Source organism: Quercus lobata, chromosome 11, assembly GCF_001633185.2.
Source record: "Quercus lobata isolate SW786 chromosome 11, ValleyOak3.0 Primary Assembly, whole genome shotgun sequence".
Lineage (NCBI taxonomy): Eukaryota > Viridiplantae > Streptophyta > Magnoliopsida > Fagales > Fagaceae > Quercus > Quercus lobata.
In genome coordinates this window covers 28,998,118-29,014,152 of record NC_044914.1, presented here as the reverse complement: position 1 = coordinate 29,014,152, position 16,035 = coordinate 28,998,118, and the positions used below count along the sequence as shown (strand labels likewise).

The 16,035-nt window shown below is 38.1% G+C and overlaps 1 protein-coding gene across 2 annotated transcripts in view; it reads right to left on the bottom strand.

Moving 5' to 3' along the window:
- The window catches only part of LOC115968055 (serine/threonine-protein kinase TOR), a 90,881-nt gene that overhangs the window by 57,095 nt on the left and 17,751 nt on the right, over nucleotides 1-16,035 (bottom strand). For both annotated transcript variants that reach the window (XM_031087254.1, XM_031087255.1), the window contains 10 exons: nucleotides 13,204-13,325; nucleotides 12,954-13,053; nucleotides 12,767-12,862; nucleotides 11,596-11,726; nucleotides 8,562-8,664; nucleotides 8,307-8,486; nucleotides 8,147-8,239; nucleotides 7,958-7,993; nucleotides 259-357; nucleotides 70-168 (listed from right to left, as the gene is read on the bottom strand). In XM_031087254.1, coding sequence (XP_030943114.1) covers nucleotides 70-168; nucleotides 259-357; nucleotides 7,958-7,993; nucleotides 8,147-8,239; nucleotides 8,307-8,486; nucleotides 8,562-8,664; nucleotides 11,596-11,726; nucleotides 12,767-12,862; nucleotides 12,954-13,053; nucleotides 13,204-13,325 — 1,059 coding nt within the window. The remainder of the gene's footprint in view (nucleotides 1-69; nucleotides 169-258; nucleotides 358-7,957; nucleotides 7,994-8,146; nucleotides 8,240-8,306; nucleotides 8,487-8,561; nucleotides 8,665-11,595; nucleotides 11,727-12,766; nucleotides 12,863-12,953; nucleotides 13,054-13,203; nucleotides 13,326-16,035) is intronic.

Below are 16,035 nucleotides of genomic sequence, written 5' to 3'. Positions count from 1 at the left end.
AAATAAGAAAGTTTAATCAAGGTAACAATTTCACATGCAGCTGATTCTACCCAGAAATAACAAACTTACTGGATAGCCAAGTGGAGGACGGCTAGTAGCTGGAAAACTGAAGGACAACCATAATTCTGTAATTAAAGACAGCAAATCTTGCAGATATTTTCGAATATGCTGCACAGGTTCATCAAATTCCAAACGTGACAACCAGAAAAACCTCAAAATCATAATATGTGAGCACTATCGCATGAAATCAAAATATACCTGACGCACAATAGACACCAAAGTTCCAAGCTTCCATGTTACAAAATCCTTTAGAGTATCTTCACATGTACGAACAGTATGAAAGAGATCAGGCAAAACCTACATGTAAGGGTACAAAGAACAATTAGATCAGGCGTAAAAAAACACATTAACTCTGTCAGCCAAAATTTACTACATGTAAAATTCAAGAATAATTTTAAAAAAATGTTTAACATGCACCAGCTGACCCTCCCAATATTACTATGAGGTTTAGGCACAATAAAACCCCATTCCAAAACCCCGTATCACCTACTCTGATGATTGCCTGATGCCTCCTCCTCCCCACCCCCCTCCTCCACCCATCCCTCACCCTATCCCTCAATCATCACCATCTTTTTTTCCTTTCTTGCCACCCTTACATATTCCTCCTCCCTCTACCCTATGCTTTCCTCCACAGTTCGGGTTTTTCCCATATCCTTATCCCCCTCCTCCTCCATCCCTGCCTTCTCCATCCCCACCACTTCAGGGGCCTAACCATGTTTTGACTAAACCGTCTAACCTTGTACCTGCACCTTTAGCCATACCAAATACTCCCACCATAGAAACCTCACAAAATATCCCTCCTACATCTCAATCCTCTGACCATGGGGGCAGTAAGAGGTCTTTTTGTATTGATGCAAAACTTTTTTCTTTCTCTTTTGATGGGGGGAGGGGGGGGTGGGGTGGTCTAATTCGTATGCCATACATGAGACACGCCGGGATGTTAAGAGTTCTATTTGGGTTGGACGTAGATACATGGAGTGGATCCTTACCTGTCTTGCCAACATACGAGACTGGGTGCCTGGTCAAAGATGTACACTGTAAGAGACTCAAGGAAAATGGGAAGTTGATAGAGTTTTGTGGTAGATCAAATAAAGCTGGTCTTTTTGAGGTTATTGCAGAATATTTTGGAGGGACTAGGAGAGGTTGTATTATGATACCAGCAAGCTCTAATCATGCTGGTTGATCTTTGTTCCAGAAAGAGCTAAGGAATTTTTTATCCAGTGCAAAACCAGTATCTATGGCCAGAGTATCCTCCAATAATAGTGGTGGAGGTGGTCAGTCTGCCAATGGTGGCCAAAATGGGAAAAATCTTTCTGTTCGTGGATCAGCAAAAAATCAGGAATTTTGAAAAAACTGGAACTAAATTGGGGCAGAACATGATTCATGAAGATTCTATAGTAAATGTTTCATTTATAAATGGTAGACCCACGCAGGCATTTAATTTTAAGTTGACACCTGCTATTTTGGCTTTGAGAGTATGTAAGCCTAAGGGTGGGCAATGTATGGTGACTTGTCTAGGTGCTAAGGAGTTTAGCTGGCCCAAGGAGTTAAGTGGTGGGCCAAATGTTACAAAAAAAACAAGTGGGCTTGATAAAGCCCGACCCGTGGCACCAGTGACTTCAAAAAGTAAGGGTATTTTGGTCAAGCCAAACCTGATACAAGTAAGTTCTGCTGCTCTGTGTACATGAGTAATGGGCGAGAGCTTGAAAGCAATCGAGTGGAGTTTCCGAGTCGCCAATGATAGCAGTGGTGCCAGAACCGGAACGATGTGACTCTGCCCTCATCGCAGACCCTCTTCCTGTCGCCCAAGTGGTCACACCTTCTGTCAAGATAGAAGGAGATCATACCGACGATGTGGCGAGTGCAACGCAAGCTTGCAAGTCTGGGTTCATCAACAAGGCAGTGACAAATCTGGGTATAAGGGTCGAGATCCTGATTCCAATGTCTGGTGACATGAGTTTAGGGGGTGACGGCGAGGCCGATAGGGCCTAAGACTGTTGATTTTTCTCACCATCAGACTCAGTGTGCTAATCAAAATCAGTTTTCTCCTCTGTCAAGTCTAGGTAACGAGATGGGCTTCTGTTTTGGGGAGAGAGATAATTCCACGTAAGTATCAGGTGAAAATAGAGAAAAATGGTGCAATCCTCTTGCTGAGTTAGTGTCGTCGAGCTACTTGGATGGGGATGAGCTATTAAAGGATGGGTATGAACCTTTTCTGCCATAGTGGAACATAGTGGAGTCAATCCTAGTGGTTTTTTTCAAGGGGAGGAAGAGAGTGGCTTATTGGAGCGTTCACCTCTATCCAAGTGGGATCCTAATGAACAAAAGGAGTTGGAGGTGACCCAGGAAGTTGATGAGGGAGAGGTTCTAGGGTCAAAGGTGAAAAATCAAAATGAGTGTGAGCTTGATGAAAAGTTTCTGTAAAATTTTGGGTTTTCCTATTGTTAAACATGAAGATCAATGTCTGGCTTTGTTTCGTCTTCTTGAACAAGACTGCATTGATGTTGTTAACGTTGGAACTTCTAAAGGAATTGCAAACTCAAGGCAGAAAGGGCTAAGGGAACTTAAAAGTTTGATTTCTTCAATTAATTATGATGGGGTATCTTCTAAGAGCATTAGCATTGGAAAATTCCAATGCTACTCTATTTTACAATTCTAAAAAGTCACTTTATCATTATACCATACTATTTTACAGTACTTCCACATTCCAAACTTCTATTTTCCTCTTTTACTCATTAAAATAATATTTCTATATAATAAAATAATATATCTCAAAATTATATCTTTTCTCTCCCATCTCTCTCCTCTCTCTCATTTTCAGCTCTCTTCCATCTGTAACTTCCGTCGGAGCCCTCATTTCCGGTGAGGTGGTGAAATAGTCCAACAATAACCATCAACTCAAACACCCAAAACTTCATAGATCAACCAAAAACGCATCAATCAACAAAACCCACAAACAAAAAACCCTAAATTTCACAACTTGGCTTCAATAAAACCCAAAACTTCATGGGTCGTGGATCGTGGGTCGTACTCGCACTGCTCGTACTCGCATTGCTCTGGTTGTGGATCATGGGTCATGGATCGCAAATTCGTGATATGGGTTGCGGGTGGCTGTGCTCTGTGGTGCTGGGTTGCGAGTGGTTGTACTCTGTGGTCATGGATCGTTGGCTGTGCTGGGTTGCGAATTCATGATATGGGTTGCGGGTTGCAGGTGGTCGTGGATCGTTGGCTGTGCTCTGTGGTGCTGGGTTGCGGGTGGCTGTTTCGGTTTTTGGGTTGGCGTGATATGGTGCTAGGTGGCTGTTTCGCTGTGGTGTTGGTTTTTGGGTTCAGCGATGGAGAGACAGAGATGAGAGATAGAGACGAGAGATGAGAGACAGAGGAGAGAGAGTCAAATAATTTTTTTTTTTTTTTTTTTTTACACAATACTTGCTACAGTGCAATTCTATGTTTAGAATTGCACTGTAGCAGTATTGCAAAAAAATTTGCAATACTGCTGTTTAGCATTCTCCAATACAGATGGTTTTGGGGCTTAAAATTCCAAATTTCTCTTAGATTTGGCATTAGCATTCTCCAATGCTAATGCTCTAAGGGGAGGAACAGAGGCTCTTCAAAAGGTACCAGGGTTATTACTAGTTTTAAATGAGTTTACAGCTTTTATGATGGAATGTTAGGGGATTAAACAATCCTCAAAAGTGAGAGGTAAGTAAAAATCTTCTCAAGGAGTGGAAGTGTAATATTGTTTACTTTCAAGAAACTAAGCTGTCTTTGTTACTCTTCTGTTGTTCAAAGCCTTTGGGGTAGTCCGTTCCTAAACTGGGTTGCTCTAGATGCAGTCAACACCACAGGGGGGTGTTACTAGTTTGGGATAAGAGAGTTTATGAAAAAGTTGACTATGCTATAGGTCAGTTTTCAGTTAAAATTTTACTGAAGGGAGTTGTGGATGATTTTGTATGGGCATGTTCAGGAGTGTATGGTCCTAATGATGATAGTCATTAGGGTGCTTTGTGGGAGGAGCTCACAAGGATGCACTCTAGGTGGAATACAGCATGGTGTGTTATTGGGGATTTTAATATCATTCGATATCCGAGTGAGAGATTTGGCTGTGAGGCTTTTAGCCCAGCTATGTTTGCTTTTTCGGATTTCATTGAGGCTAACTACCTTGTGGACTTACCTCTCGAAGGGGCTTCATCTACCTGGTTTAGAGATCCGAGGGCAGATTGTATGTCAAGAATTGATAGGACCTTGGCATCAGTGGATTGGGTAGATCATTTTGGGAACGTGTCTCAAATGGTACTCCCTCGAGTAGTTTCTAATCACTGCCCACTTTTGGTGGTAGCTGGTAGTGTAAATAAAGATCGAAGTGCCTTTAAGTTCAAGAATATGTGGTTGAAAGATGAGGGTTTTGTAGAGAGAGTTTGGCAATGGTGGAATGGGTATTGCTTTTTGGGTTCTCCAAGCTTTATTCTGGCTCATAGATTAAAAGCTCTAAAAGATGACTTGAAAAGGTGGAATAAGGAGGAATTTGGGGATTTGGCCTTTAGGAAGAAATGTCTTTTATCTGAATTGTTGGGCTTGGATGCTGGGGAGGACATGTTGGGTCTTTCGCAGGAGGAACAATCTTGTCGTATTCAAATTAAAGGTGATATTGCACATTTAGCCTCTTTGGAGGAGATTTCTTGGAGACAAAAGTCCCAAATATTGTTTGTGAAGGAGGGTGACAATAATACTCGCTTTTTTCATTAGGTAGCAAACTCCCATAGAACTAATCATATTCAAGGTATAGAGGTGGATTGTATCCGTTATGAGGATGAGGAAGAGGTGTGGTCTAAGGTGGTTCATTTTTATCAGGGTTTGTACACGAAGTCAGATACTTGGCGTCCTTCTACGGACGGTTTGGAGTTTGCTAGAATTGAGGAGGATGAGCGGCTTGCTCTTGAGAGGGATTTTTCTAAGGAGAAGGTGGTACAGGTTCTTCAAGAAATGGAGGGTGATAAAACCCCAGGTCCTAACGGCTTCACTATGGCCTTTTTTCAAAAATGTTGAAGTGTAGTGGAAAAGGATGTTATGGCCTTCTTTGATCATTTCCATAGGAGCTTAGAGTTTGAACGATCTTTGAATGCCTCTTTTCTATCTTTGATTCCCAAGAAAAATAATGCACTAAATATCAAAGATTTTCGGCCTATCAGTTTAGCGGGTAGTGCGTATAAGCTGTTCTCTAAGGTATTGGCTAACAAATTGAGGTTGCTGCTAAATAAACTCATTTCGGAGTTGCAAAATTCATTTGTTGGTGGTAGACAGATTTTGGATTCAGTGCTTATTGCTAATAAATGTCTAGGCAGTAGACTGAAGTGTCGTACTCCAGGGGTGGTGTAAATTAAACATTGAAAAAGCCTATGATCACGTGAATTAGGACACTTTGTTCTATTTGTTGGAGGAGATGGAGGAGATGTCTAAGGACTTATGTCACTACCGTTCGCTTCTCAATTTTGGTTAATGGATCTCCTACTGGTTTCTTTGGTAGCTTTAGAGGTCTAAGACAAGGTGATCCGTTGTCTCCCCTTCTCTTTCTTTTGATCATGGAGGTTTTAAGTCGAATTCTGAAGAAAATTAAGGAAAGTGGTCTCATTCAAGGTTTTCATGTTAGAACTATTAATTCTACTGGTATCCAAATTTCTCATATGTTATTTGCTGATGACACCATTCTTTTCTACAATGCTTTTAGAGAGAAGTTGCTTTCCATTAGGCTGGCTTTGACTTGTTTTCAAGCTTTTACTAGTTTGAAGGTGAATGTGGGGAAAAGTGAAATTGTCCCTATTAGGGAGGTGAGCAACATTCAAACTTTGGCTAATATTCTTCAATGCAGGGTCGGCACTTTGCCTATGATTTATTTGGGTATGCCATTGGGAACTTTGTATAAAACAACCTCTATTTGGAATCCAATTCTAGAGAGGATGGAAAAGAAGCTTTCAAGTTGGAAGCGGCTTTATTTGTCAAAGGGTGGTAGACTCACTTTGTTGAAAAGTACCCTTTCAAGCCTTCCGACATATTATCTTTACCTTTTTACTATTCCTAAAGCTGTGGTGACTAGATTAGAACATATTCAGAGGAATTTTTTGTGGGGTTCCTCAATTGAGTGCTTTAAATACCCCTTGGTGGCTTGGGAAAATGTTTGCTTACCGTGTGAGTTAGGTGGTTTGGGAATTCAAAATTTTGTGTCTTTTAATCAGGCCTTATTAGGAAAATGGCTTTGGAGATATGGGCACAAAATTACTCATCTATGGCGGAGGGTCATAGCCATGAAATATGGGGAGGGGAAAGGGGGTTCGAGCACTAGAGTTTGTAGAAGGGCTCATGGTTGTAGATTATGGCGGAGTATTAGTAAAGGGTGGGAAAGTTTGTCTAAGCATTTGTCTTTTGTGGTAAGGGATGGTTCTCGTATTCTTTTTTAGCATGATAAGTGGACTGGAGATAATTCTCCTAAAACTCTTTATCCTCAGTTATTAGTGTTCAGCCAATAAGGAAGCTTGCATTTCTGAAGTGTTAAGTCCTCTAGTTGGTGATAATGTCAAAGTGTGGAGTTTAAGATTTTATAAGGAAAATGATTGGGAGTTAGCAGCTTCCTACTCCCTACTTCATTTCTTCCAAACTCAGATTCCTAGGGGTGGAGGTTGTGACAGTCTTTGTTGGCATCCTAATGGAAGTGGGAAGTTTGACATTCGGCCTCTTTATCATAAGATTCGGAATGCAACGCCTTCTACTTTCCCTTGGAAGGGCATTTGGAAAGCTAAGGTTCCTAAAAGGGTGGCATTCTTTATGTCGACAGCAGCTCATAGTCAAATTCTAACTTTGGATAACCTTATGCTTCGTGGTCACCCTTTGGCAAATCGTTGTTGTATGTGCTGTTGTAATGAGGAATTTGTGGATCATCTGCTAATTTTTTGTCCGGTAGCTCATTCTTTGTGGATGTACATGCTTCAGCTGTTTGGGATCGATTGGGTTATACCAGGTTCAGTAGCGGACTTATTATTTTGTTGGTAACATTGGCTTGGGAAGCATAATTCTGATATTTGGAACTTGGTTCCAGGCTGTTTAATGTGGGTCATTTGGACTGAACGAAATCGGCGTTCTTTTGAGGATACTAGGAAATCTTTGGTTCAATTGTTAGTTTTATGCTTTCTTGAATATACATCTTTATTACTTATCAAAAAAAAAAAAAAAATTGTTAGTTTTATGCCAACGGACCCTCTTTGATTGGTCTTGGTGTTGGGGTCACTCGGATTGTTCTACACATATGGATTTTCTTCTGTCTCTTAGAATAGCTTAGTGGCTGCTTGTTAATTTTTGTTTCTTTTTTCTCTTTGTTCACTACCGTGAACTCTTATGTATTTTTCCTTCTATTCCTTTTTCAATAACATTTTCTTCTTACTTATCAAAAAAAAAAAGTTTAGATCGAGATAAACATAAAGACAGAAAATACTCATTAGAGTTTTCTCCCATGCATTACACATTTAAATTTTTCTTAGTAGAGTAGAAGCAGCATATAACAATCATAAACAACGGGAAAACAAATCCGCAGCAGTTCCCATGAGTTAACAGAATGAAATTCCAAAATATTATACTTTTTCGTTTTCATTAAAAGTTTTCTACCTTGCATTATACATGAAACTGGAGAAGCATATCGAAATTTCATTAAACAGATCAGATGCAATTCCCATTTGTAAGGACGAACTATGAAAGGAATAGACAAATTAACAAGTACATTAATATCAAGCAGGGAATATGAAATACTTATATATATGAAGCAAATTTTTTTCATTTTTCACTGTTTACAAACTAAGTTTCAACCAAACAGGGGAAAAATAGTCAATCACAACTCAAAAGTTAAAAGGCTAACCTTCGGTAAGTATGGAACACAACCAAGACCCATTGACTAATCTCGCAAAATAAGAGTATAATAAAAATAATTATATCAGACATCAGGGAGATTTATACAACAGTTAAAAAAAAGTATCTCAAATACACAAAAAATTAAAATAGAATACTACAAAATAAAAAGGAAAAAAAACACTCCCTTGTGACATACCTTAAATATGAACATAAGTGATCCAACCACCTTTTGATGGTAACTAGCAAGAGAAGGATCCCTAAGTATTCGCATGAGAGAATTGATCGCAACCTGGAGCCACAGAAATTAATATAACAAGCAAAAATAAATAAAGTCACATATCAGGTTGATGTACTACCGTGGGATAATAATCTTCAGATGTAGCAAAAGATGGCCACAGATCCATAGGCAGATCATCCATGGACTGAACATGACCTGCATCACTGGTAGCACGAGCTACATCTCCATGCAACCCTGGCAAACTCAGCTGATTTCGTTTATGCACATGAGGATCCAGGGCACCCATAATTCCAAGGACCTAAACAAGAACAACCTTAGTACAACAAAATGGTGTACAGGATAAAACTCAGAAATCTAATTCTTAAGTAGCTACCTTCAGTGCCTCCCGTCTGGTAGACCATGCTAACTCGCCATTCAGCAATTTCAAGAGTAAGACAAGTAGCTGTGGATACTCATTATATGGAGTTATAACATACCTGAAAATTTATAAAACCAAGTTATCTCAATCATACATGGTAAATTACAGTTTGAACAGAAGAATCACATACTTTAGTAATAAAATGAATCCAGATTAAATCATTAAAGTTACACACATCAATTTCAAATGCAAAAATCCAATAGTGTATGAAATTATCAAGTGAAAATTTCTCCAATATTGGAATAAATTCAGGTTGTAGTAATTATCAAGCACAGCATGGTGTGATTCCTGCACACAATGGTATAAATTCTCTGCTATGATGATCAAGGAAGCAGGTAATGATATAAGGAGAGATGAAATGGGGAGTGAACTCACCAAAGTGACATCAAGTTCTTGGAACTTGATTGTAGTTGTCAATTTTCATTTTCAAAAGCCCACTAAAAAAAGAAAACATCACCCCCCCTCCCCCAAAAAAAAAGGGTCTCTCACTGGGTTATTTAAAGCTCCTGTTATTTGGAAGTAAAAAACTTTCAAACGTACAAAATTTTACATGTAAAACATATTCAGTAAATTATTTCATGCAAACCACCAAAACCAGTGGCTGAGCTGCTGGTGCTAGAGGTCCGACGACTGGACCGCTGGAACCAGCAGTCAGAATGGTGGCTCCAGCAACCACAGATGGAGTGGCATTTCCAGTGAACAGACCGCCAGCAATGGTGGCCAAAGTGGTGTCTTTGATGACCGGACCGCCAGCACCGATGGCTCAAATGGCTTCAATTATCAGACCTCTGGCACCGATCGCAGAAACGGTGTATCCATGACCAAACTCAGCACCAGTTGCCAAAGCAGCAGTTCTAGCCACCAAACCACCCGCACCAGTCGCTGAAATGGCAGCTCCGGCCAACAGACTACCAGTAGAGCAGCAACTATCCAACCTACTGGGCCAATGACCTAGCCATCAAATGGGATGAAAGGAAGCTACTGTGTATTTTTGTAAAATGTTTTACCTTTAAGATCTCAAAAATTTGGTAAAATATTTTACAACATTTTATAAAAGATTTTACGGTCAACGGGAAATATTTTACAAACTTGATCACATTTTACATGCAAACAAACACCTGGAAATGGGAAAACATTTTTCCAGAAAATATTTCATTTCAAAACAAACGGAGCGTAAAATTTTTCAGTCTATGAGCTTGGCAAGCTGTCATGAAATGCAATGTAAAAATATCACTTACAATAAAATAGATAGATAGATCAAGATCAATTAGCCTTGTCCACTATGTAACTTGAGCTTAAGGAAAGGACAAAGAAAATCTTCTGCTTTCTGGTAGCTTTATCTTCTTTTTTCATTCCCTTTCTTTTTTTTTTAATTAAATTTCTTATTACAAAAATAAGTTAGAAAATCTACTAAAGAGCAAAACAAGGAGGAAACAAGAAGTATACAAGATATTATCAAAAAGGGGAAAAAAACACAAACATACACACATTTCTAAAGTCTAAAGTCCAAAACTGTATATAAAAACATGTTTCTGAAGTTTTGGTTCGCTAGAAAGGTTTGTTTGGAAAGAAAAAAAAATTCAGAGACTGGAGGGTCATCCCCTTGTTTCTACTGCCGAGCATTTGAAGAGAAAGGAAAGAAAAAAACCTTTGGAAGGATGGGAGCTTTTAGCACCATAGCTCAAGTTTCTGTTTTTATGGACCTTATATGCATGGAAATTAGCTATCAAAGTCAATAGGGATGAGAAAGACCAGCTTTCAGTAGCATATTGAAAAACTACCATCACCTATCAGAAATTATCCAAAAAGTATGAGAAAGACCAGCTTTGAATAGAGTAGTATTTCAATTATGGTAGCTCCTCACAGGGGTCCAACACAATAGGTCTTCCTCATCCCTATTAACTTTAATGGAGTAGAGAATACCAAGAAACTTTTTTTTTTTTTTTTTTTGATAAGCAAGAGAATACCAAGAAACAACTGCGTACTCCCCACCTCCCAATCATTAACAAGTCTAGTAAACGAAATATCCCAGTTAAAAAATACATCATGCAAAAGCCTCTTTAGCTGTCTAACAATACATCGGAAAGGCATCCTTCAAGATTGCATCCCTACACCATAAGCCAAGCCAAAACCAAGCTTATAGGCCATTGCATACCTAACCAAGCTACAAGCTACTATTACCTCCAAATCAACTTCTATTGAAAGGGAAATTAATTTTAGGAAGATATTCCCCTACATAGTTCACTGTGCCAAAAATAATTGTCCTTCCACCTGCAACCTTAAGAACAAGATAGCCAATCAGCTCTAACTCAAATGGCTTCACCTCCCCTTGAAAGTTCAGAATGGAGGGTGAGAGCATGGAAAGTGCGTGTTTTACTTACCCCCCAAAAAAAAAGCACTAAATGATTTTACATGGTGTGACCCATTTCAATTACACTTCCAAAGACTTGCCCCATGAGAGCCCCTCACTAGTTAAAATCAGAACTTGACTTATTTCTATATCACAAAGAAATATCAATATCAACGAATGCATGTCTTCAACAGAATGCATAGGATTTTGCTTTGAAGACATGTCTTTAACAGTGTATTGCATATTCACAGTTAGACATCAATGACACCAAGGCACACACCTGCACCCAAGTGCCCTCTGTGATACCTAGACACACCCATAGCCCTCATATGCTATTTGCATGAATCTGTGATACGTCAACACACCCAAAGCCCTCATATGCGATTTGCATAAATATTAATGATTGTAATTGAGCTGATCAATTGAATAGAGTAACAGAAATGATAAAGCAAAAATGCACAAATTTAACCTGAATCTAAATATCACATTACAATGAACTTCAACGAGACGCTTCTCATGGAACAAATCTTACATCCACAATTTCATACCATCCATATTAGACATTGCCTCACAACTAAATAAAAACTATCTTCAAATAAATTACATATCATAAAGAACCTTAAGAAAAATGTCACATACCCAGTGCTCTGCACAACTTGACCAAGAGTAGTAACAGCCACTTCACGTTTTGTGACAGCTGCTCCATCCAATAAAGCATCAACAATTAAAGGCATAAGTTCAGGAATGTATTGTCTCATCGAATAACCACCCTATACAAAAAGAAAACCCAACAAATATACATATATAAATAATAATGAAAGAAAGACAAAAAATTGCCATTAATTATAGCCAATCAGATGAGGACTCGTCATTAAACATGATGAATAATAACTATCAGTATACCATAATGAAATTCTGAAAAAATTAAGATCCATTGAACAAAAAATTTCTAAAAAAAAATGTATTGAGGTATACAGACAATTAGAATCATGTTTTAAAAACTATAGTCAACCAGCCTGTAAAATTGGTTGAACTGTGAATTATGGCAATTTCCAGTCTGGTTGACCATTTAAACTGTTCTGACAGATGAAAACCAGATTCAACAAGATTGAACCAGCGATTCTTAGTTGATCCGGTCAAATGGTTACAAATTTATCAAACCAATTTATTTTTTGAAAATATTTATTAAAAAAAAAATTCACATTTTTATGTTTTATTCCTCAAAAGCTCACAAAATCATGTATTTTATGAATTTTAATATAAAACTTAAGTAGAAACTAAATTTGTTGCCACATACATGATTTATTTAATTTAATTATATTACTAAAACTTAAATATATATTTATTGATGGGGAAAAAAAATTTAGACTTCAAAGAAAGAGAAGTTTGAGTTTTAGAAGAGTGGCAGGTCCAGAAGAGAGAAATCGCTCTCAATTCTAAATTTAGAAGAATCTTATTGTGATTTTAAAAGTGCATGCAAAATAGTGGCCTTGGCTATTTATACACTCAAGAACTTGATTATGCTGACCTCATACCCTAATGCCTAACCAAAATCAGTGAGCAAACATCTCACAAACAACTAACAGCTCATTATAAATACCCTACATCATTTATAGCTCCATACCAAAGTACATTATCCATATTAATTGCAAAAAGTACAAGAATAATTATCTTCTGTGTCAAACTTCTACAGCATGTTTTGCGTTGAAACAAAGTGTAGAAAAGATGTGCCAGTAGAAATCTATATACAATAAGATATCCAAACTAAACGTGTAATCAGACAATCTAGGAAAAATAGAACATAGCTCACCACTCTTGTAAGATCCCCAACAGTTACAAGAACTCCACTTATAATGCCATTATTTGCATTGACACCAGTGCCCTCAAGAAGCCTAGCCACAAGTGCCTGAACAACAAAATCCATTCATTAAGAGATTGGATACAAAAAGAATAAAAGATCTTGATAAATGTCAAAATAGATAAATGACATATTAAACCTTGTGTATTGGAGCAATGTATGGAAGTATTAGCCTCTCACAATTCCGTATTAGACAGCCTAGTAACTTTGCACTTTCTTCTCTGCATTTGCTATCTGCACTGCTATGCATAGCAAGAGAATTCAACATCCGATACTTTGATAGCTTAGATAAATCAATATAGAAATTCTTCATTCTGAAATTTTTTATTTTCAAGTACAATCTAGAATACTTATGGCAGGCATTAATATCAAAAGTTTATTCACTTCACCTCTGCTCCAGATACGTCAACAGTTGTATGAGATGGCGACGAAGTGCTGGAAGAACATATGCAGGATTTTTTTCTGATAACCTCCCAGCAACAGAAATTGTATATTCTCGGACATCAAAATCCTGCAAAGACAGTAACATCTTAATATTTACAAGATGCAACAAAATGGAGTTCCAAGATTGGATGGAAGAATATATATTTCACATTATTCTCCTCCAGCAATATGAATGTTCCCTTTACTTTACAATAGGAGAAAGGAGGTTTTACCAACAACACAACAACAACAACAAAAAAAAAAAAGGGATATATGAGGTAAAGCCACCAAGAAAAGCAACTCAATTAGTGACTCATTTGTTGGTTATTACAAACTCCACATACCAATTTACATAAAATGCAAGAAATTAGCACAACTCTACAGCGTGTCAAAATATCTAAAACGAGGAAAAAGTTTTTTTTTTTTTTTCCCTTCTTTAAATTAAACATTTTTAGAAAGTGACAATGGGGACGCAACAAAAATTAAACGGCAAAAATACAGAGGGGAAAAAACAAGAGGGCAGAAAAGGTGCTAAAACTTGCAATTCAAGACAGCTATAAAATCATGAAAAGAATTAGAAAAGGAGAAACTAGCTCCAGTTAAAGAAACATAAACACTCTTTAGAAAAGAAAATTCAAAAAATGAATAACAATTTTTTTTTTTTTTGATAGGTAAGAAAAATTTGTATCAAAAAGAAACTACTCCATCAAAGAGATGAAGTAAACAAAGGAAATATGTACAAGCAACAAAGGAAAACAAAACAACTTATGTACAAGAAGAAAGTGAATCTAAAAACAGCGGAATGGATTTCATAGAAGTAAATCCCCACGCACAAGACCAATCAAACAAAGTAGTTGCAAACAAAGCTAAGAGCTTATCCCTAGAAAGCACCGAATCTTCAAATATGCAATTATTTCTCTCCCTCCAAATAATCCATGAGGTACCAAATTCCAAACATTTGAAGAATATTTCCCCAACCAATTCCTCCAACCGGCCAGTAAGTCGATAACCCTCTTAGGTAGAACCCACAAAACACCAAAATATCTAATCCATAATAGTGAAGCCTCTTTTCCCCATGTGGCTGCCCAAACAAAAAATGACACGACATAGAGCCTTCACAAACCAAATACTCTTCCAAGGAAAAGTAATAGAGCTAGATCCCCTCAATGCACCATAAAAGGATTTTATATCAAAATCCCCTTGGACCCCAAACACCACCTCATCTTATCTACACCCTCAATAGGACTCAGCGACTCCAATGTATGAGCAAAGGCCCCTACCAACTCCATCTCCCATTCATTAAAACCATGCCAGAATCATATATCCCAATTCCAACCTTCCTCCAAAATGTGGCTCACCACCATATCTGCCATAGATGCCTCCCTATAAGTAGCAATCTCAAATAGATCTAGGAAAGTTCCTTTCAACAATTGATCTCCACACCAATGGTCATGCCAAAACCGGATTCCACTCCCCAAACCAATCTCAAAGTAAAGAAACTTGCTAAAATTCTCCCAACCTTTCCGTATGCCCCACCATAAACCACAACCATGTGAACCCCTACACAACTTCGAAGACCACCCCTCCCCCCCATTCCTCCCCGAATTTCAGTGCGATCACACGCCTCCATAATCTTGTCTCCTCAATCCCTTAACGCCACAACCACTTACTCAAAAGAGCTTTATTAAAGGCAGTAATTTTCCTAATCCCCAACCCACCATCAACAAAAGGATAACACACCTCAAAAGAGTTTTATTAAAGGTAGTAATTTTCCTTATCCCCAACCCACCATCAACAAAAGGATAACACACTTTATCACACCCTACCAAATGAAGTTTATGCTCATCTGCCAAACCACCACAGAGAAAATCCCAGTAACTTCTCAATCCTACTAGCCACCCTAGTAGGAATAGTAATCAGAGATAAGAAATAAGTGGGGATACTCAAAAGCATACTCTTAAGCAAAGTCAAGCGATCCCCCATATAAAGATACATTTTTTTCCACATAGCCAAGTGTTTTTCCAACTTCTCCAAAACCAAATTCCATATAAAGGACAACTTGTAGGAGGCTCCCAAAGGCATATCAAGATATGTCAGAGGCAAAACCCCAATCTTGTAGCCCAAAACATTTGCTAACTCGTCCAAATTATTCACCTCACCAACCGGAACCATCTCACTTTTACTAACATTAATCTTTAGCCCTATAACCGCTGTGAAACAAGTTAGCAACATCCTAATATGAAGAAACTGTTCAATACTAGTATCACAGAACAAAATGGTATCATCAGCAAATAACAAATGAGATATGCATAATTCATCACCTCCCACACCACGCACCTTAAAACCCCTAATAATACCAACCTCATCCATACGCCTAAGTACCCTAGAAAATGCTTCCATCATCAGAAGGAAGAGCATAGTAGATAAAAGATCCCCTTGCCTTAAACCTCTCAAATTAGGAAAGAAATCAGTTGGAGAGCCACTGACTAAAACTGAAAACTGGACAGTAGAGATACATGCATGTATACATTGTCGCCATCTAACTCCAAAACCCATCCTTTCTAACATGTAAAGCAAGGCTTCCCAGTTTACATGATCATAGGCTTTTTCAATATCCAATTTACAAATTAACCCAGGTATCTTACTAAGAATATGACTATCAGCACACTCATTCAATATCTTCAATGCTCAACTATCCCTTTCTAGCCATTGGGTCCACATCAAACACCAAGGCATAGCTGTCCAAGCCAAGCCCCTTTTCCCTGATCTCTTATGCCAACTCTTCAAAACCTCTAACA